The sequence below is a fragment of the Pipistrellus kuhlii genome, unplaced genomic scaffold (assembly GCF_014108245.1).
Source record: "Pipistrellus kuhlii isolate mPipKuh1 unplaced genomic scaffold, mPipKuh1.p scaffold_m20_p_7, whole genome shotgun sequence".
Taxonomy (NCBI): Eukaryota; Metazoa; Chordata; class Mammalia; order Chiroptera; family Vespertilionidae; genus Pipistrellus; species Pipistrellus kuhlii.
In genome coordinates this window covers 129,470-151,532 of record NW_023425573.1, presented here as the reverse complement: position 1 = coordinate 151,532, position 22,063 = coordinate 129,470, and the positions used below count along the sequence as shown (strand labels likewise).

Below are 22,063 nucleotides of genomic sequence, written 5' to 3'. Positions count from 1 at the left end.
AACCATGACATTGGGGGTTGGGGCTTCAACATACGAATTCTGAGGAGGCACAGACGTTCAGCCATAACAAGCACAGCGTCACAATTTGAGTAGGATGATTTCCTTCCCCTGCAGTGCTCTCTTACATATTCATGAGGCAAGGTTCCAGCAAGTTCCAAGGAACTTCTGTCCGTCTTTAGTGCAGGCTTGCTTGCTTGTTTTCTCTTACACGGAGGCAACTACTCAGAGTTCTACCCTATGCGACCCAACCAGCATAAGCAACAGTCTGTCTGGCAGGTGTGGCTGCCAACGTGGTATCCTTGGTTGCAGTAAAAACAAACTGTACAAATACAGTTACCTGGGAGAGAGGGGTTGGAGATGGAAACTGGGCGGGGAGAGAGGGAAGAGGTGGGAAGAATACTTTTCAAGAATAGTTTCTAATAGTTGAAAGATGTGAACTGGTTCCTATTTAAACATTAAGTGTAAAATATAAACCTAAGAGGTTAAAAAAGAACTTAAACATGGAGTGGGGAGATGCGATGCTGCTGAACACCTCCTTAAGTGATGGTCTGCAATGGTATGTCTTCTGGCTGCTCTGTCTCCACTTCCACCCGGGGAGCCAAGGAGGCCTTCAGCCAATCTCTAACCCTGGCCGGGCCTCGGGTTAGAGACCCATTGCTTCTCTTCATTCCCTCCACTACAGACCCTTGACTCCAAATCAGCTTACCCTGGACTCTCTTGGTCCTTGTCTCCTTCCTGTCACTCATCTATCTAGCTTCTTGTCAGTCCCTCACTGCCAGCCAGGACATCCTGGCATCCCATCTCCCTCTTGGCCCTCTCTGCCTGCCTGTTTCCAGGTGTGACTCCAGATAGCTCCCGAATGTGCTCCTACCCTCTCCTAGGCACCAAGGTGGCATCACACCCTGGGTTTTCATCTCGCCCTGGCAGTGAACTCTCACTGACTTGCATTGACTGTTGAAACCCTCTTATGTGTCCTAGCAACATCCCCGTTTTCTTTCATTTAAAATAAGGCTCTTGATTTATACTTGACTGTAATAGACCCAGCTTCCACTGAAATTACCTCTCATACTAGTAGTCCTAAAGCCACAGATGCAATCAGACTGAAGGTGAGTTTCTTCGGCTGCACAGAATTGGTCCCTTTGTTCATTTATATTAAATTGGTTATTCCAAACTCTTAAGAAGTTAGACATTTTTGCTGAAACTAGTTTGGCTCAGTGGGTAGAGCATCGGCCTACGGACTGAAGGGTCCCAGGTTCAATTCCGATCAAGGACATATACATTGGTTGTGGGCACATCCCCGGTAGGGGGTGTGCAGGAGGCAGCTGGTCAATGTTTCTCTCTCATCGATGTTTCTAGCTCCCTGTCCCCCTCCCTTCCTCTCTGTAAAAAATCAATAAAATATATATATATTTTTTTAAAAAGTTAGACATTTTCATATTAAAAGAATCTGGGTTTCTATGTCCTCTTCCAAAATTTAGAAGATCTGGCAATATTGAGCCCATGGTGGGAGAGGGAGGGGGGGGGAGAAACCTGCTAAATTTGTACAGAGAAGAGATCCTAGAAACACCATTCAATTTTAAACAAAAACCCCAAAGCAACCAAATGGGGAAAAGAAAGTTTTAGCAACAAAATGGCACTGGGATAACCAAGTATGGGAAAGACGCAAACTTTGACCCCTATATAGTACACAAACATTATTTCAAGATGAATCATAGGCCTAAATGTAAAAGCTACAACTGAAAAGCCTTTAGAGAAAAACAGGAATGAGTATTATCTTCATAAGTCAGGGTTAAGCTAAAGGCTTCTCAGACAAATAAAAAAATGCAACAACCATTTTTAACATTTTTTTGATAAATGAAACTTCACCATCATCAGAAATTTCTACTCATCAAAAAGACAACGTTTAAAACAGGAATAGACAAGCCGCTGCCGGGAGCCAGCGCGGCGGTGGTAGAAGCCATGGCTGGCCGAGGTCTCCCCAAGAGACACCATGGCGTGAGAGGGAAGAGAAGCATCGCTCCCAAATGCACTGGTTGTCCTTGTGCCTCTCACACAAGTCTGTAACTCAAATGTCTCTCAGCTTCCGGCCATGTTAGCTTGTAATCAAGACAATAAATTACATGCCCAAAGTTTGGAAATAGACAAGCTGGAAACTAAACATTCCCTAGGCCTCTGAAACCCAGATGCACGACAGAGTGAACCTGCCTCCTGCCTTTAGACACAGCCCAGAAGCAGAGTTGACGGGTGACACTGACAGGCCCCGGAGGAAACCCGTCTCTCCTGTATTTATTCATTTTGTCCTCTCGGTGCTATTTAAGGAATAAACACTTCCCCTTAAAGATGGTCCTCCTAAGAGTACAGAGATGGTATAAGAACATACAAGTTGTCAGAAAACCTGGTGTAGAATTACATTAAGTTGGACAACTTAACCACTCAGGGCCTCTTTTTCCTCTTGTGTAAACTAAGGATAATAACTGCTGTGAAGAATAAAGGTGAAAACACTCTTTTTTAAAAATATATATTTTATTGATTTTTTACAGAGAGGAAGGGAGAGGGATAGTTAGAAACATCCATCAGCTGCCTCCTGCACATGCCCCACTGGGGATGTGCCTGCAACCAAGGTACATGCCCTTGACCGGTATCGAACCTGGGACCCTTCACTGAACTAAACCAGCTAGGCTCCATTCTTAACGTTTTTGAAGAAGCATGGTAGCTCGACTGTAATAAAAACATAATACAGCCCAACTGGTGTGGGTGGGTGGTTGAGCATTTGATTGACCTATGAACCAGGTCACGATTCAATTCCCGGTCAAGGCACATGCCTGGGTTGCAGGCTCATTCCCCATAGCAGGATGTGCAGAAGGCAGCCAACCAATGATTCTCCCTTATCATTGGTGTTTCTCTTTCCCTTTCCCTTCTTCTCTGATATATATATATATATTTAAATACAGACAGCAGTATAAAAGCAAGATCATGAGATAGGCAGAGAAGGTGCGCTCTCGCTCTCCCTCTAACCAAAAGCGCGGACCCAGTCCCGTCAGCCTTTGCACCTGCCTTGGATGGCTTTCTCTTTGTTGTTGTTGTTGTTTGAGAATCTGCATGCCTTCTACTGGGGATTGAGCCCCAAACCAGAGCATATGCCGTTGGCCAGAATCGAACCCAGGAATCCTCCAATCTGCAGGCAGATTCTCTGTCCTCTAAGCCAAACCCGCTAGGGCTTGTTGGGGATTTTTGAATTTATATTCATAAAAGATAGTGATCTGTAGTTTGCTTTTCTTGTGGGATCTTTGTCTCGGTAACACTGACTTCATATAGAATGTGTTAGGAAGTTTTCCTTCCTCTTCTGTTTCTTGGAAGAATTTGAGTAGTTAGTGTTACTCTTCAAACGTTTGGCAGAATTTACCAGTGAAGCCATATGGTCCTAAACTTTTCTTTCTTAGGAAGTTTTTGATTATTGATTCAATATCTTGTTATATTTTCTACTCTTGAGTTTTGGTAATTTGTGTCTTTCTAGGACGTGTTCATTTCATCTACATTATTTAATTTTTTGGTATACAGTCATTCATGATATTCTCTTAATTATTTTAATGTATGTAAGATGTGTATATTCATTTCTCATTTTAGTTTTTTGCATCTTCTCTCTTTTTTGTCTCAATCAAGCTAAAAGCTTGTCAACTTTGTTAATCTTTTCAAAGGGAAAATCCTTTTATTTCATTGGTTCTCTTTATTGTTTCTCCATTCTCTATTTTATATATATACTAGTGGCCCAGTGCACGAAATTTTGTGCATGGGGGTAGGGGGGAGGTTCCCTCAGCCCAGCCTGTACCCTCTCTAATCAGGGACACCTTGGGTTCAGGCCTAAACCAGCAGACATCCCTCTCCCAATCTGGGACTGCTGGCCTCTCACACAAATCTGTACAGAGAAGAGATAGCTCCATGAATGTGCTCCTACACTCTCCTAGGCACCAAGGTTTTTCATCTAGCCCTGGCAGTGAACTCGCACTGACTTGCCTAATCGCCCCCAACTGCCCTCTCCTGCCGGCTGATCATCCCCAACAGCCTCTGACTTGTCCTCTACCACCATGGCTTTGTCCGGAAAGAAGTCAGCTGTCCGGAAGATTAGCATATTACCCTTTTTGTAGTAAAGATAGATTATACAGGATAGGATTGCTTAAATGAGGGAAAAGCCTTTTTCATTAGGAGGAGATGCTCTTGGCAGATAAAAATACATAATCCCTATATTGGAACTGATAGCTAGCCATGTGCACTATATTGCCAAACCAGTCATTAAGAAATTGAACCAGCTGAAGCCAGTTTGGCTCAGTGGATGGAGCATCGACCTGCAGACTGGAGGGTCCCAGGTTCAATTCCAGCCAAGGGCATGTATCTTGGTTGCGGGCGCATCCCCAGTAGGGGGTGTGCAAGAAGCAGCTGATTGATGATTCTCATTGATGTTTCTAACTCTCTATCCCTCTCTCTTCCTCTCTGTAAAAAAATCAATAAAATATATTTTAAAAGAAAAAAAAAAAGAAATTGAACCAGCTGAAGCCAGTTTGGCTCAGTGGATGGAGCGTCGACCTGCGGACTGGAGGGTCCCAGGTTCAATTCCAGCCAAGGGCATGTATATTGGTTGTGGGCACATATTAGCAGGAGACACATATTAATTAAAAACTATTAATTTTTTAAAAGAAAACAGTATGCATTGTTATGCCAATAGTGGCCCCATAAACCTCATGCTTACCAAATACCCCGATTAAATCATTTTCTCCTGTGCTTGACTTATGCTCACGTTGTCTTATACAGTAACATGCTAGGAGCAATAGGCTCTACCATAAAGCCTAGGTGTGTAGCAGGCTATACCAACTAGGTTTGTGTAAGTGTGCTTTGAGGTGTTTGCAAAATGGCTTAATCATCTAACAATGCATTTCTCAGAACAGACCCCCATTGTTGTGTGTTAAACAAATGTGGATGTGGCTAAGTTGATACCACACCTAGGCCCGAAGGGTTGAGGAGAGGGCCTGGTTCTCAGGACCTGGAATGGAGGAAAGAGCTTGCTGAGTTAGCCATCTTGAGAGAAGCAGCGACATTTGGTCAGCCTGAGGCAACAACCTCACAAGGAAGAGGAAAAGAGGATTAAATACTCTGATCTCCCTCTCTCTCTCTCTCTCTCTCTCTCTCTCTCTCTCTCTCTCTCTCTCTCTCTCTCTCCACACACACACACTCGCTCCCCACTTCTGCCTTCACTCCCTCCCTCCTCTTTCTGGGGCTTCCTATTGCCGACCAAAGCCCAAGTGCCAGGACCCCCAGCTGATGTGGGGTGGAGAAGAGGGAAGAGTCCATCCTGAGGACTAAATGGAAGATAGCCAGACAGCCCCTCCCACCAAGATGGCCTCCAGCCTCTATTTTTAAGGCTAAAACCAGCAAAAACTATTTCAGAACAGTTTTTCTGCTTTGGTCAACAGGGTTCAGCAAAATGAAAGTTTAATCAAGAAGGCTGTTCTCATTATTTCTAAATAGAGTGTCAGTCTCCTCATCTACAAGATGAACTAGTAGTAGTACCTTCTTCTAAGAGTTGTCACAGGGATTCAGTAAGATGGTACATATCAGGCTATTAAATGTACCATCTAGCCCAGAATAAATCCTCAACCCCCAATAAATGCTAGCCAGTATTAAGACTCCAGCCAGCCATCTCTCGGCACGCCCCCCTTCCTGCGGCACCACAATTTACTGGTCTTTCGCTTTCTGCGAGATGTCATGCTCTCTGGCCCCTGACTCTTCATTCATTCCTCTCTATCTGCTGGGATAGTTCTTACCTCGGTGACTCCGCATTCCTTTCCTTCGTTGCCCTTTACACAGTTTCTGGTTATATGATGGAGAGTTTATTGTCTGTTTGCTCTACCAGACTGTAACTCCACTAGGGCAGCCCTTGCCTTTTCTCTATTTTTTTAAATATATTTTATTGATTTTTCACAGAGAGGAAGAAAGAGGGATAGAGAGTTAGAAACATCGAGAATCATCCATCAGCTGCCTCCTGCACACCCCCCACTAGGGATATGCCCGCAGCCAACGTACATGCCCTTGACCGGAATCAAACCCGGGACCCTTCAGTCCGCAGACTGACGCTCTATCCACTGAGCCACACCGGCCTCGGCAGGCCCTTGCCTTGTCCACCGCTGCGCCCCCGCACCGGGCGGGAGCCCCCTGAGCGGCGCTGGGGGAACGTGCCCCTGGGCGGTCTGGGGACGGAGCACGCCGGCTGGGGGGTGACCCGGGCGAGCTACTTGCGGGTTCTGTGAAGTGACAAGGCCGGGGGATGGAGCGGGACCTCCGGACCGGCCAGCGGGAGGGCGGGGCGGGCGGAGAGGAGGCCTCGGACCCGGGAGAGAGGAGCTCCCCGGGGCGGGGCGGGCGGAGAGGGGGCCTCGGACCCGGGAGAGAGGAGCCCCCGGGGCGGGGCGGGCGGAGAGGAGGCCTCGGACCCGGGAGAGAGGAGGCCCCGGGGCGGGGCGGACCTGCCGGAAGCGGGAGGCACAGCCCTCGGCCGCCGGCCTCGCGCGCCTGCGCACCTGCGCGCGCACGAGAGGCCCAAGCGGAAATGGCGCCGCGGGGCCGCGCATCCGGGCGGCGAGCGGAAGTGGGTGTGAGAGCGGAAGTGGCCGGCTGGAGCCGGGGCTGGGCGGGGACCGGTCCTGTGGGTGAGGCGGCAGCGGCGGCGGTGGCGGCGGCGGCTCGGCAGGCGGGTTCAGGCTTCGGGGGCCAGGTCGGTGCGGGGGCCGGGCGGGCGTCTCCACGGTCAGGGCGAGCCTCTCCCCTCCCCCTGCCCCATCCCTCTCCCCTTCCTCCCACCCGCCCGCACCCTCCTCAGCGGCGGCGGGCCGCTCCCTCCGCCGGCCGGCCGTCCCTCCGCGCCCTCCTCACCGGCCTCGCTCTCCCTCCCCTGCCCGGGCAGCCGCCGCCATGATCCTGCTGGAGGTGAACAACCGCATCATCGAGGAGACGCTCGCGCTCAAGTTCGAGAACGCGGCCGCCGGGTGAGCGCGCGCCGGGGGCGGAGGGCGCGGCGGGCGGCGGGCGGCGGGCGGGCGAGCCGGAGCGTGACCCCCGCTGACCCGGCGCCCGCCCCCGGGACGCGGAGCAGGAGACGGGCCGCGGGTGCGGGGCCGCCGGGCGGCGCGGGCGTGGGAGGCGCGGGCGGAGGTGCGGGCGCGGCCCCGGAGGATGCGGAAGCGGGGGGACCTGTGGGGCGTGCGGGCAGCCGGCCGGGGACCTCTCCTCCCCGTGTCCCGGCATTGTCCGGAGGCGCCGAGGACAGCCGCGGATCGGGCTGGAAGGAGTGTTCCGGGGTCCCCGGAGCCGGAGGGGAGGAGGTGCGGCCCGGGGCTTTCCGCCCTCTGCACCCGCCCCGCCCCGGCTCCTGTCTGCGGGAGCAGGAGGGGAGGCTGAGCAGACCCGGGCTCCAGGCTCGCTGCCGGAGAATGACATCTCTCTGGTTTCCCTTCCCCGGGCCCTGCCGCTAGAGACGCGGCCTGTTTCTCAAGCAAAGCAATCGTCTCCCCATCCGCACCCCGTCCTTATCTCTCTCCGGAGGTTCCCATTCTCTGTTCCCCACCCACCAGGCTTTATCTGGCTATCTTCTACGCTCCTCTCCCAGCGCCCCGATCTGTGATTTCTTCGGTGCTCATTCCGGCCCAGGTGCACACTTTGAAAGCGTCGCGTGTAGAAAGGTCTTAAGATCCCCTTTTCTGCCATCGCCCTTCTTCAACGTGGCCTTCGCACAAATTTCCGAGGCAGCAAGACTCAGTAGAAGACAGCCTCCTCCCGCAGAGCTGCCTGCTTTTGAAACACGAGGCAGGGGATTTTAGCTCTCATTGTTGGTGCCCTGTGGTTAGTCCCTGTGCCCGTTTCCCCATTTGTGAGGATGGGCTTCGCGTCTTGCTCGCACAGTTGAGGAAATAAGTGCAAACGGTTTCTGGTGAGCGAGGAACTAGTCATTGGTGCTTGGAGATCCATAGATTGGGGAGGATTGGTGGAATGGACGGTAAGTAGTCACAGGAACCTGTGGCTTGGAGGCGTTAAAAGAAAGATACTTCTGATCCACTATGTCTCCTATATGGTGTTTCCTATATCTTTTTCTGTCTTGATTAAGGTATTACATATGTGTCCTTATCCTCATTGCCCCACCACCACCACCACCAATGTCTCATATCTTTTATAAGGCCGCCGGTTTTGATCTGTAAGACAAATAACAGCTTTCCTTGGAGTAAGGCGTACAGTGAACGGCAGCTTTGCTTCCTGCCCGGGGCTGAGTTGCTTATATGTTAGGCTAACTGGCTCCTTGTCTTAATCCTCCACTTACCAGTTCCTTCACATTTTAAATGTTGAAGCGAATCAGCTCAGGCTTATTTTGGGCAATTGCTCTCTACTTTTAGAGCAGTGCAGCACACAAGAGGAAGTTCATTAACTTCTGCATTTTCACAGCTGATCCTGAGTGCATTCTCAAGTCGAGACGAGTTGAGAAATGAGACCTCGGTGGTTATAAGCTGGTGCATTTTCAAGCAGGAGCATGCCTTGTGCCGTGGGAGTCTGTTCATATCTATTTGTGTACTAATAACTTGTGGTTCCAAAATATAGCCCCGTATTCAGAACGTCAGCTCTATTCTTTTTAGAAAATTACTCTTAAAAGGACCAACTAATCATTTTAGAGGACTTAAAGTAGTCACTCGCATCTGGAAGACATAAGTTATGACTTCTAGGGCATTTCTTACAGAGTGTATGTTGCAGCAGTGTTGGGCAGGGCAGCAAGGTTTGGCTTTTATTCTGGCCCGTCTTCCCTTCGAGACGTGACTTTAAATAAGGGGGCTCAAACATTCTGCTGAAAAGCTCTTTGAAAAGAGACCATGATATCCAGGTTAGGAAGTAGGACTTTCCTGGGATTGCACATGTAACACCCTACAGTGAATTTCCGGATACGGGTAAGGTGAGGCAGCAGTGAAGTGTTTATGAAGGCACATGCCGAGGGTAAAGCCTCCAGCAAAGGCTAACGAGTGCGATAAGTCACAACAGGTCTGGTCCCACCAGTCTCAGCACCAGCAGGAGGGGAAACAGCGGGCCTTTCTGAGAGCCCATTGGCCAAGTCAGCTGAGGGGTGAGACGTGTTGGGTTGAAGATCAAAGAAATAAATTAAGGAAAAGTAAGTACTCGGAGGAGAAACCCTGGCGTTTTGAAAGGCTCTGCCCGTGTGGGAAACTGCTGGAGAGGTCGGCTCCACCCTACTTTCCTCTTTTCGGAGCATTTGGGGGGATATAGTTCAGGTCAACCTTCTCAGAGGGAATCTTCCAGCTCTGTCATAATCCTCTATAGCAGCCAGTAGCAGTGTGTGGCCAGTTAAGTTTAAATAAGAATTAAAGTGAAATAAGCTAAGTTCCTCACACTGGTCACAGTTCTAGTGCTCAGTGTGCCCATGTGGCTAGAAGCTGTGGTATTTGAACAGCGCAGATGTGTAACATCTCCATTCTCACAGAATATTCTAATGGACAGCAAGCACTCTTCCAGCTACTGAAAATGTAAGCATGAGATAGTCTTAAAACAGTTCATGGCATGCCATTCAGAACACTGGCAGGAACTTTCCTTTTGAAGTTGGTCTTTTTTTAAATGATGCACCTCACATCATCCTATTGGGTCTTCTTGCCTGTGACATCCTACTGAAAGGCTAAATTCCCTTTCGGTCAGTAGTCACCCATCGGTTAAAGCAGTCCTGTCATCTAAACTGTTTAAGAATACATTTGGTCGTGATAACATTTTAATTTGGAGGCAGTTCCTACAAAGCCTAAGATTCATCCCAAGCAAATTGCTTTTTTATTTTTCCCTACACACTCCTGGGAGAATGGCTTATTGGAATGATTCATATATCCTCACAAATGGTGATTATTGGTAAGTTGTCTTCCCAATAGCCTACAAACTAAGAGAAAGTGACTGATTAAAAAGCTATACTGCAAATAGCGTCATGTGCAGGTCTTGTCACCAACATTAGGAATTCTTACCCAGACCCCCCAATTGAAACAGAAGTAATCTGTCAAGTTAATTAAATTCTCTTGCTACTCTGTACACACCAAGAACTCTTTCAGCCTCAAAAGCTAGGCTGTCAATTTAGCTAGAGTCTGGAGTCCAAGATTGAGAAAATGCTGTCAGATGCAAATTGCTGTTGATTTTAAGAGCATTCTGGCTCCTTGCCACAGCTGTGCATATTGTGGGCGCTGTGCTCTGAGGGGGAGTGAATCTCAGTAAGCAAGCATTGCCAGTTGGTGTGGGTGAGGGCTGTGGGAAGAGATACTTGAAAAGGGGATAAATTAAGTCTTGCTGATACCTTGTTCTCATTCCCAGCTCTACTGCACATGTCCTCAGAGATAAACTGGTTTGAAGTGACTTGGAATTAGGACATTGTAGTGGCTGATTTGCTGGAAAGATCTGGTTGGTCTTTTTGGAGGTCATTAGAGTTACTCACCGTTGCCTGTCCTCTGGCCTCCTTGGGACTGCTCTGGGCCTGAAGCCCCAGAGCCACACTCCACCAACTGATGACTCCTTCAGGGCAGGTCTATCTTTTTAATCAGCTTTCCCCACCCCCACTGGGCTTTCTCACATACATATTGTCTGTCTGGCAAGTTTTCTTGAAGTAGATAAAGCCAGCTAGCACAATCCTTTCTTCAGGAGCTCACTGCTTTTCTGACGTTGTGTGAATTGGCTTTTAGACCCTCTCTTCCATATTTTGAGATATGGCTTCAGCGGAGAGTAGAACCACCTCTTATCTAATATGTCCATCTTTGTAGGCTTTACTCAAAAAACATGATGGGAGCCTTATAGAGGGCTTAAAGGAGAATGGTTAAAAATCTTTATAGTAAGATAGTGAACAGAATTGAGTAATTCCTTTAATTCAACTCATGGAAAGGGATAACTAGAAGAGAGACTTAAGTGCCCAAAGGGAATTGGATATATTTGGGAGTAAAAAACTCCAAAATCCTTAATGAAAAAAGAGGATTGGATAATACAGTTGCCAGGTTGTTGTATTTTTATTGACTGGTTAGGGCCATTCTAGAAGCTTTCTTAGAAAAACAATAGAAGACTTTTTTTTCTCTAAAGAATTTTAAGGATAGTTCTTGAAATCCAACTGAATGAGGTCGGCAAACTCATCAGTCCACAGAGCCAAATGTCAACAGTTTCACAATGATTGACATTTCTTTCGAGAGCCACGTTTTTTAAACTTAAACGTCTTCTAACGCCACTTCTTTAACACAGACTCACCCAGGCCGTGGTACTTCGTGGAAGAGCCACCCTCAAGGGGCCGGAGAGCCCCTCGGGGCTCATGAGCCACAGTTTGCCCACCACGGTTCTAGAAAGTCCGGGGGGGGGGGGGGGGGAAGAATCCAACTGAATGAATATACTAAGTTTTAGGGTCTTGTGCTGTCTAGTCAGTAACCCTGAGGACTTCTTCAGCTGGCTTGTACTGCTGACCCATTGCTGATTCTTGGAATTACCACAATACCAACACCTTTCCCATTGTGGGTTCAAAGTCTGGTCTCTGACATCACCTAGAAGAAAAACTAGTTTATTGATCATCTTCTGTGAACCGGGCCCTTCGCTATAAGCTGTAATATGGCTTCATTTGACTTCCACTGTGCACTTTGACAGCAGTTCCCATTTACAGTAGAAACTGCTCTTGAGAGTTAAGGGCAGTAGACATATATTCTAAGCATTGTGCACCCAGCACTGGTGATTCCTGACCTTATTTTTGGGATATCACACATAGGCTGGTACACTTGGGTAAATGACCTAGCAGCAAGACCCTGCCACTGGACTGCCCTAAGGGCTCTGAGGATCATTATCAGCAGAGCTATAACTTAGTGATAAGACACTGATTACAAAACTTTGCTGTGCCATATCATCTCAGTTAGCCCGCACAACAGCCTTTGAGGTAGGTGTTTGAATCTCCATTTTCTAGAAAAGGAACTTGAGACTCCCGATATTGGAGTAACATTGCCTGTGCGTACAAAGCCAGTAGGTGACAGAACTTGATTGAACCGTCAGCTCTGAGGAACTCAGACTCACCCTCACCACATGAGACTTTAGCAAATGGTAGGACCGGAAATAACCGTTTATCTGTTTGGCCTGGTAAGGTTAAGTGGACCAGGATGCAGACCAGTCTTACACCCTCTGCTCCGTGACATTTTTAAGCCTCAGGAGTAAGCAACAAACACCTGGTCTTGGAATTCAGACAGCTCTTAATCATGGGGTGTTTCACACTCGGTCCAGTCTCCTTGTTGGCATGTTCTCGGACCTCTCTAAGTCCCAGGTGACTTCTCTGGCAGACTCCTTTGGCCTAGTGCTCTCTGCAAGCCTGTCTCTTCTCTGCAGCCTTTTGTGCAGCCATAAATAGTAAAATAAAATATTAATGGCAGTGATTTGACAAATATTCTCAAGTCAGGCAGAAACCACTTAGAACAGATCTTAGCGACTTCTCTCCTAGGTATCTATGCTCAGGGAACTCTACGGACTAGAGAAATGTAAAATTTCAGAGTCAAAACGTTTCTTTGGAACCCTAAGGTGATTTATTTCTTGTTGATTCTTCTCAGTCTGTTAATGAAGTGGGAGAATGAGGAACTCAGTCCTTCATTGGCTGAGTTAAAGCTTAAAGATTTAAAAAAAAAAAGAAATAAAGAAAAAGAAAGGAAACCACCACCACTTACTACAATACATGATGCAATGCCAACTTTCATATTAAACCCTCCACTCTTTCTGGCCCAGCCAGCCTTCTCCAGGAAAATATGCTTCAGTGCTTCCTCCTGTTTGAGCAGCCTCTTAACATCTCACTCAAACGGACCCCAAATTAAAAAGCACTTCTTTCTTTGCTCTTCTTTTCTAGCGATAAGGAATGGTTGTTGGCCATTCCTTGCCTTTGTTCTTTGCTCCAGTTTCAAATGAAAGATCAGAAGCAATTTAAATGTTCATCTCATTCTTTTCATCATATTCTGAATTCATTGCTTTTTCATAAACCCATCTGATGCTTCCGTTCTTAGAGATACCAACGTGTTTTCCCAACATGTTTTTCCTATGTGGATGGCTTTGATTTTTCTATATACTCAATAGAAGTCATTTTCTTGAAAGGTATTGTTGAGCCTCTGCAGCAGCTCTTTTAAATATTTGAGTCATAAACCACATTATATATTCCGTTATTTCCCAGCAACCCTGGAGGGCAACTCAGTCTTGGTTCCTTTTACAGGTAAGGGAGCATGAAATCCTGAGCAAGTTAGGCAAGAATAAATGTGGAAATGTGTCTATCTTATCTCCTGGCCCATAAAACAAAGTAGAATCATTTGTGTTAGTGGTAGCCAGCTGGTAAACAGTTTTCATTTGTTTCCTTCCATCAGGCTTTGAGAAATGGGGAGAGCATATAAAGTAGCTTTTCACTGGGGTTGATTTTGACTATTATTGTTTATAGCTAGGATGTATGTCATGCTTTCTAGGTAATAGTTTAATAGCATTTATCAAATAGAAGTCCATGAACCAGGCTAAGTTGGTAAACGCACAGAAAGTATTGGGCTGTCTGCCTTCCGTGATAGGTTCTTTCGTGTCTGTTCTCTTGTTGTATCATTAGCAGTTCTATAAGGTAGGTAGGATCACTTGTGTTCTTCCCTTTTATAAATGGGTAGATCAGAAAACACAGACGTATGGATAATAATCTGCCTGAAAATATGGATGGTGAAAAAGCTACAGTTGGAAAACAAGTGTCTTGACTGTTCTCAGCGGCTTCACAGTGTTGGTTTGTGGACCCTTGGTGTGGATAGAGCACTGCGAGTACAAAACAACCGGGCTAGACCCAGTCCGAGGTGTTTGCGTGGAGGAAAGCGCGAGTGCTTTGGTGACACAAAGGGAGAAGGGAAGATGTGTGGGAAGACATATATTGGCTATGAAATGGAATAGAACTTCCTGTTCGGTTACTTTAAAGACGTTAAAAGCATCCTATATTCTATTTAGCAGTTTTCCTGCTGAATGTACTACCTCCATCACTACTGTACTGCGGGGAGTCATTGACCAAAAGATGGCATCTTGTGGTTCATAAATACAAACATGTATATCAAGATCTTAAGGAATTTAGAGCTGAACTACAACAGCTCTGAGCACTAACCACAACAGAGATTCCACATTAGCTGGGAAACAAAAGCTACATGTGTCCTGCTTCCTTTTTTTATCCTCCACCTTAGGTAAATCCAAAGGTTCAGGTGCGTGAAAAAATGAATTGTGTGCTCAGGTTAGCAAAAAGCATAGGATTGAATCAGAGTGGTCTGGTCTTAAATTAAGTCAGGAGCCTTTGCAAGGCCCCTTGAAGGCAAGCAGCAATACAGTTATCTTAACTAAAGAACTTTTGTTTTGCAGAAACAAACCAGAAGCAGTAGAAGTAACATTTGCAGGTAAGTGTCTTTATCTCAATTCTGTAAAGAGAAGACACAATTAAAAAATAGAAAACAAATTTGTTCCTAAAACAAGCCTTGACACTTGGAGCACCATCCCTTAAATCAGGGGCCCTCAAACTTTTTAAAGTGGGGGCCAGATCACGGTCCCTCAGAGAGCTGGAGGGCCGGACTATATGAACTACTAATTCCTACTGTAACACCTCGGCTGCGCTCACTGCCCAAAAAACCTGGCGGGCCGGATGTGGCCCGCGGGCCGTAGTTTGAAGACCCCTGCAAATTGTCAAGGCGATTTTTAAAAATATTTTTATTTATTTCAGAGAGGGAGGGAAAGGGAGAGAGAGAGAGAGAGATAGTAACATCAATGATGAGAGAAAACCATTCATCGGCTGCCTCCTGCATACCCCCTACTGGGGATCAAGCCCTGATCAGGAATCAAACTGTGGCCTCCTGGTTCATAGGTTGACACTCAACCATTGAGCCACACCAGCCAAGCTATAGATAAAATTCATATTTTATTAATTTATGAATTATATAAAATTACCTGCTGATGTCTTAGAAGTTTGGGTTTAATTTTGTGGTACAAAATAAGGTTTTATAATTTGCAATATTAAGATGTTATCTTCAAATAGCCATCATCTCAGTTTGCCTAGTTCTAGAGTAGTGGGGAAACAAAAATGCAGAGACCTATTCAAAAAGTTAGAGAGAGATGTTATGTTTTCTATTCCCTGCAAAGAATTAAGTGATAATACTACTCTCTTGCTCTGTGAACTTTGAGTTATATAGCCACCCTCTATAAAATGAGGATACTTAACTAGTGATCTTGGAAGCTGAAGTCTGAAGTGCTGTGACTTTGGCGGTAGACACCGTCCACCTGCCCTCCTAGCTAGGAATGCTGGATCTCCCTAAAGAGATGGCAGTCATCACCTAGTTTCAGGAACTATCTATGTAGGGCACCTTCTCTGTTCTACAGGAAGATAGAAGCCAAAGAGAAAGGAGGCCTGTAGATTAGAAGAAACTTAAGGGATAACCAAATGCAGTGTGTGGGCCTTGTTTGGATCTGAATTCAAATAAGAAAACAGTATTAAAAACTTTTTGAGACAGCATTTGAACATTTGTCTAGATATTTGACATTAAGAAATTATTTTAAAATCTTAAGCATGATATGGTTATGGTTTTTTTGAGTCTTCCATTTATTTTCTAGAAATACATTCTAAAATATTTATGGTGTGATGTCTGAGATTTGGGTTAGAATCAAATCCAGTAGGGGATGGGTGTCTAAATAAAACAATATTGGCCATGTGTTGATAATTGTTGAAGTCATATAATGGGAATAGGGGTTCATTATACTGTTCTATACTTGTTTAAAGTACATCACAGTAGAAGTTTTATTAAAGAATTTTCCAACACCAAGCTGTGATTAAGATAACAATAGCTTTATAATTTTAGAAAAGAGCAAAGAAATAGGTACTTAACAGTTCTATCCCAGGGTTTCTGCTGACTGCCCATGTGGATTTAAAATAAATGTCATTTTACTTATATGCCTTCTAAAAAGAGGGACTTTCTTATGGCCTGCACAGATAGGTAGTTTGAGAGATTATTCCTCATTCCCAAGTTAAGCAATCTTATTTACTTTACTTACAGATTTTGATGGGGTCCTCTATCATATTTCAAATCCTAATGGAGACAAAACAAAAGTGATGGTCAGTATTTCTTTGAAATTCTACAAGGAACTCCAGGCACATGGTGCTGATGAGGTAAGTTCCACATCATTTTCCTTGGGACTCTTGTTTTCTCACTTTTCATTGACAACTTGCCATCCAGAGAAAAGATCCATGGCACTGAATTTCCCCTGTTGGCACTGGCCACTCTGGATAGCTTGCTCATCTAACAGGGTTTTGGGTTTTTTGTTTGCTTTTTCCTCTAGAGAAATAAGGATATTCCCTAAGCATTGAAAACAAAAACAGCTTTAGTTTTAAAAAAAATACAGCAAAGAATACTCTTCATTGACTGATACAAAAATGGCTATCTTGAGAACGAGATGGGTTCCTTTCTATTTCTATAACAGTGTCAAGCAGGTGTATTAATTCTGGCCTGTTTAAAATTTATGATCATAATTTTTCATTCTGAAAATTTAGGCACAAATCTTCCCTTAAATTTTTTAAATTTAATATTCTTTAGAGCTGGCCTCTTAAAGTACCTCTTCTTCTCTATGACTGCTTTAGAGGAAATATGAAAAGATGTCCATGTGTTGTGAAACTCTCAGTGGCCATGCCTTATTCACTGGTTTCTTTCAGTAGTTAAAGTAGCAGGTTTGGTTCCTGTTGAACTATATTTGCTCTGAGGAGAGCCATTTATGGAAGAAAGAAACTGCTATTACACCAGTGTGCGCATATTGTGGTTGGGTCTCAAAGCAGGAAGTATGACTCAGTTCCTGAATCAGTTTTCAAATATCTTTTAGTTTTAACAAGCTAGGTTCTCCTTAAGTTGGTGAATGAAGATACAGCCATTTCTATTTTCTTTCTGATTAAGAGTAGTAGCTTTTGATTATTTAAAATTTATATAATGAAAAGACTATTTGCAAAGGAATATGATAGAAATCTCAATTCTTTGGTTTAAAAATTAAAATTGTATGTTAACCAAACAATGCCAAGAGCCATAAGCAGTCACTTACCTTAGTTATTCATATGCAGTTGATTTTCCCCATAAATTCAAGGGAAGAGTCAAAACCTTTTCTGATTTGCCTCTTACGTTCAAAAGAAGAATAAATGTTTAGAGAGTTTGTATTCATAGTTATTTTACCTGGGAAAGAAAAGCTTCAGGAAGAAGATGTAGTGATATAAAGAATTATATTAAATATAGTAGCTGATTCTTCTCTTTACCAGATAGAGAGCAAGAAAAAACAAGTGGCTATTAAAGTGGCCCTCCTTAGATTAACTGTACAATAACGACCTGAAAATAATTGTTAAACAGTTGAATAGTCAACCAAATTGTGTAATGATTTTCCCTAGGCAGCCCTCTCTCTGTAAAGATCGAGGTGCAATAATAATAATCTTTAGAAAGGAAAGAAGTGTCAATTAAGCTAGATTTCTTAAATCTCCTCTCCAGCCTGCGCTTTCCTTCCAACAGAATGCCAGAACACATTGCTATTCTTAGAGCTACCACAAGGGTCAAAGGACCAACCCCACCCACTCCGGTGGGTGGAATGAGTAACATTCACAGTGCTGGAGCAGAGGGCACAGTAAATGCTCCAGGGTTGGTTAAACAGTAACCAGCGTGAGATAACCACAGGAAGCTTGTTACTTTGTCACAGGCTCCTTTTTGAGGCATAAAGCCTCTGCCACTATGGTGGGAAGGTTTGATGGGGATGATTGATAGGTTACCCGTACCATCTCCTGGTGTTAGGTTGAAGAGTGGGCACAAATTGAAAAGTGAATCATAGTTAGAAGTGCAAGTGAAGTAAACCAGGTACATTGGCTGGTTTGATCAAGGGGAGTGAGCAGAGGAGTTGAATGTGACATAAATTTGGCTCTAAAAACCTTTTAGATCTTAGAAATTAGCCTGGAATTAAACCTAATCTTAGGGGCTGTGGTTTCTCCCAAATCTGATTTCCCCTTCCTCCAAATACTAATAGTGCACATAGTACAGAAGTGTAGCTCAGGGGCATTGGGCTAATTAAGATTCTTACAGGATGTGCATGTTACTTTTTTCCCAAAAAAATTCTTTAGAAGAAGTGGTATATAAGACACCTGAAGATCATGACCTTGAACCTTTCCCCTTTAGTTCCTCTTCTGTGAAAGATATCTCACAGTGGCTATATGGTCACCAAATGGGAACTATATGTGGCATTCTTTATCTTTTGCCTTTTTACAAACTGATATGATCCCTGGCTCATGCTTTGAGGTCCACCCTATTAACCAAGCTTTGCAGTTTGGGAATTTCTTCCAGCTAAAGGAAAATGGTTAAATGATATGTGGAATATTAAAGAATACCTAAGAATGGGAGCACGAAGAACCTCACCATGCAATAATTTTCTCAAATGGGGCATAAAGTACATAGTCTGCTGCTGTTTAAAAAATATCCAGAGAGCACATTGAAAATAAGATTAGAAGGAAACATGGGTATTCACTCACATCGGTTTATTGCTTGGCCTGATATGCGGGTATATGTAACTGACCATAGCAGTGAACAGCACAGAGTGCCTGCCCCTATGGAGCTCCACTCTGCTGCTGCCTGTGTCTGCAGAGCTTTTCTCTGGCTAATGCACTTCTTTAAAACATGCGGGTATGACTTCTATAATTAAAACGGAAGTTTGTGCTTTATTGATTTTAGAGAGGAAGACGGAAGGAGAGAGAGATAGAAACATCGGTGATGAGAGAGAATCGTTAATCGGCTGCCTCCTACACACCTGGGGATCCAGCCTGCAACCTGGGCATGTGCCCTGATCTGAAATTGAATCATGACCTCCTGGTTCATAAGTCAACACTCAACCACTGAGCCACACCAGCTGGGCAAATAACTATCTTCTTAGTGCTTAATGTGTCCCATGTGACATTAAGTCAGAACTGTTCCTTTCAACATAAAAAGTTTGTTTCTTAACCCATGGCAGCCTAAGAGTCATTTCTATTATACCAGGTGAAGCAGTCACACTAGCGCAGGAAAAATAGGGAGATGTGAAAAGGTTTTATCATTTACTTCAAAAAGCTGGAAAGTAGACAGCAGTAAGTATTGGTTTGGGGGAAACGCCTTTAGAGAATACAATCTTCTGTGGACCCACCAGTTTAAATAACTGGCTAAGATTCAGTTATCCATTGTCTTGCCTTTAAAAAGCTGGTGATGAGCTAAATAATTTTAAAGCATGCAAAATGAGCAGACTAATTGGAATCAGTTCCCAACAATTGTGATTTTATCTCCTCATTCACCTGGGTTGATAACTAACGTTATCTATACTCACTTGGCATGCATCCTCTGCTCTTTGAAAAAAAGATGTTAACATGCAGTGGGTGATCTGGAGGTTGTGACCAAGTCCTAACAGAGTAAAAGATGAGCCTTGATTGAAAATCAGGTCCTAGGCTAACTTTTTGGATTAATCTCAGTTCTGTGAGTGACTTCCTTGCTATCTCAGATAAATCTGCTTTCTTCTATCGTTTACCATAGAAATGAAAAATGCTGGGTTAGGAGAAGCTTGGCAAACATGTGCTTTAAAAGTAATGGAAATATCATGACCTTTGGATTAACATATTTGTTTTGTATTTTCTAGTTACTAAAGAGAGTGTATGGGAGCTTCTTGGTAAATCCAGAATCAGGTACGTGGTAATATACATTCGGAGAGACATTGAAAGAGACCTGCCCTGTTTGTACTATGCTTTTTTTAGCCAGCAGATTTTGTTTATTATCTTGCAAATATTTCTGTATGACCCCAGTTCATACTTCAAGTCTCCATAAAAATAGCTTTTAAGGGGCTTTGTATTATTCAATAATGGTACACAGTGTGGTGAAAAGTATTGGTGTATGTTTTTTCACATTTACTTAAAGGGTCTAATTGACTCTCTTATTAATCTTTTAACCAGAGAGCCACCTTTGTGGTGATTAAGATGCTTTTTGAGCCAAAACCGATTTGGCTCAGAGGATAGGGCGTTGGCCTGAGGACTGAAAGGTCCCAGGTTTGATTCTGGTCAAGGGCATGTACCTTGGTTGCGGGCACATCCCCAGTCATGGGTGTGCAAGAGGCAGCTGATCGATGATTCTCTCTCATTGATGTTTCTAACTCTCTATTCCTCTCCCTTCTTCTCTGTAAAAAAAAAATTTTAGAAACATTAGAAAAAATCATCAGAGAGTTAGAATCATCAATCAGCTGCCTCTTGCACACCTACTGGGGATGTGCCTGCAACCAAGGTACATGCTCTTGACTGGAATCGAACCTGGGACTCTTTAGTCTACAGGCTGATGCTCTATCCACTGACCCAAACCAGTCAGGGCCTCAGTATGTTGTGTTTTTTGTTTTGTTTTTAATCACATCAGAAGTTTTTTGTTTGTTTGTTTGTTTTTAATATATTTTATTGATTTTTTACAGAGAGGAAGGGAGAGAGATAGAGAGCTAGAAACATCGATGAGAAACATCGACCAGCTGCCTCTTGCACACCCCCTACCAGGGATATGCCCGCAACCGATGTACATGCCCCTGACCGGAATCGAACCTGGGACCTTTCAGTCCGCAGACCGACTCTCTACCACTGAGCCAAGCCGGTTACGGCTCACATTAGAAATCTTACTTAAAGTCTGACTTTAGCAATTGTTGTATTTGGCTTCTTAAAGCTAGCAAACCTTTAAAAAAAATTTTTTTTAATCTAATCTTATAGTCTTTTGCTTACTGGTTTTTGGGTTCCTAAAATGGAATAATGCTTGATATTATTTAATATTGGAGGGCCAAAAATGTGCTAAGCACTATCTAGAGCCGAGATTTACATAGCTCATGCTCTCAATGAGGATAGACTCAACAAAAAACACAGACCTGAGGAATGTTCTTGGGGAAAAATTAAATGTTCAAGATGTTCAGCAATATGAAATCCTTTGCAGTTCTGGTAAAAGTATTCCCATTAGCCGAAACCGTTTTGGCTCTGCGGACTGAAAGGTCCCAGGTTCGATTCCGGTCAGGGGCATGTACGTTGGTTGCGGGCACATCCCCGGTAGGGGGTATGCAAGAGGCAGCTGGTCAGTGTTTCTCTCTCATCGACGTTTCTAGCTCTCTATCTCTCTCCCTTTCCCTCTGTAAAAAAATCAATAAAATATATTTAAAAAAAAAAAAAGTATTCCCATCAGTTGCCTAGAATATGTAATGATCCTCCGTGATGCACAGATAGATCTTATCTATAGGCATTTGGACACATGTTAATCATTTCACTATATAGTCAAGCATGCCAGCCTTGTGTGCTGGCATTTGTCCTCAGTATGCTGTAAGGAGCCAGGGTAGCGCAGTGGTCAGCAGCCTTGGATTTCAGTCCTGTTCTGCCTCATTTATCGATGATTCACTATGTTCCAGGCACTTTAAATATTGTACTGCATTTTTCTTTTAAGTTTCCTCCATCTCACCACCCCCTTTTTAACAAATGCAACAATTGGAAAGGTTAGGCAATCTATCTAAGGTCACAAAAGTGGCAAGGCCAGGATTTGTCTCCAGTTCTGTTTAGCGCCAAATAGAGTTGCTTTACCTCTCTGTCATGACGCAGTTGTCATGGCGCTGTGCCTGCGTGAAGCTCTTTTTCCTTCTGGAATAAGAATAAACATCTGACCTGCCTGTTTCAGAGTATTCCTATGGAGACCAAATGAAGTAAAATATTTTAAGACATTTTGAAAAATTTAGTGTATACAAATAAAAGCTACTGGAGATTTTTTCCCCCTAGATTTTTCCATATCCTGCCTCCTTCCACAAAGACTTGCAATGGTACATAAGGAGGTATATTATTATCAGAAAGATACCCAGTGCCCTGCCGGTGTGACACAGTAGTTGAGCATAGACCCATGAACCTAGAAGTGTCTCTCTATACTTCTCCTATCCTCTCTCTCTAAACTTAATAAAAGCATATTAAAAAAAAAAAAAAAAAAAA

The 22,063-nt window shown here is 44.3% G+C and overlaps 1 protein-coding gene across 3 annotated transcripts in view; it reads left to right on the top strand.

The window, feature by feature from the left end:
• The first annotated feature begins 6,597 nt into the window (after positions 1 to 6,597).
• Positions 6,598 to 22,063, top strand: part of ARPC2 (actin related protein 2/3 complex subunit 2) — a 28,146-nt gene continuing 12,680 nt past the window's right edge. The window contains exons 1-5 of one of the 3 annotated variants that reach the window (XM_036422235.2): positions 6,598 to 6,760; positions 6,950 to 7,031; positions 14,425 to 14,459; positions 16,104 to 16,216; positions 19,720 to 19,765. In XM_036422235.2, coding sequence (XP_036278128.1) covers positions 6,958 to 7,031; positions 14,425 to 14,459; positions 16,104 to 16,216; positions 19,720 to 19,765 — 268 coding nt within the window. In that variant the 5' untranslated portion in view covers positions 6,598 to 6,760; positions 6,950 to 6,957. Of the gene's footprint in view, positions 6,761 to 6,949; positions 7,032 to 14,424; positions 14,460 to 16,103; positions 16,217 to 19,719; positions 19,766 to 22,063 lie in introns of those variants that run through there. The other 2 variants (XM_036422236.2, XM_036422237.1) reach the window with 2 other exon arrangements.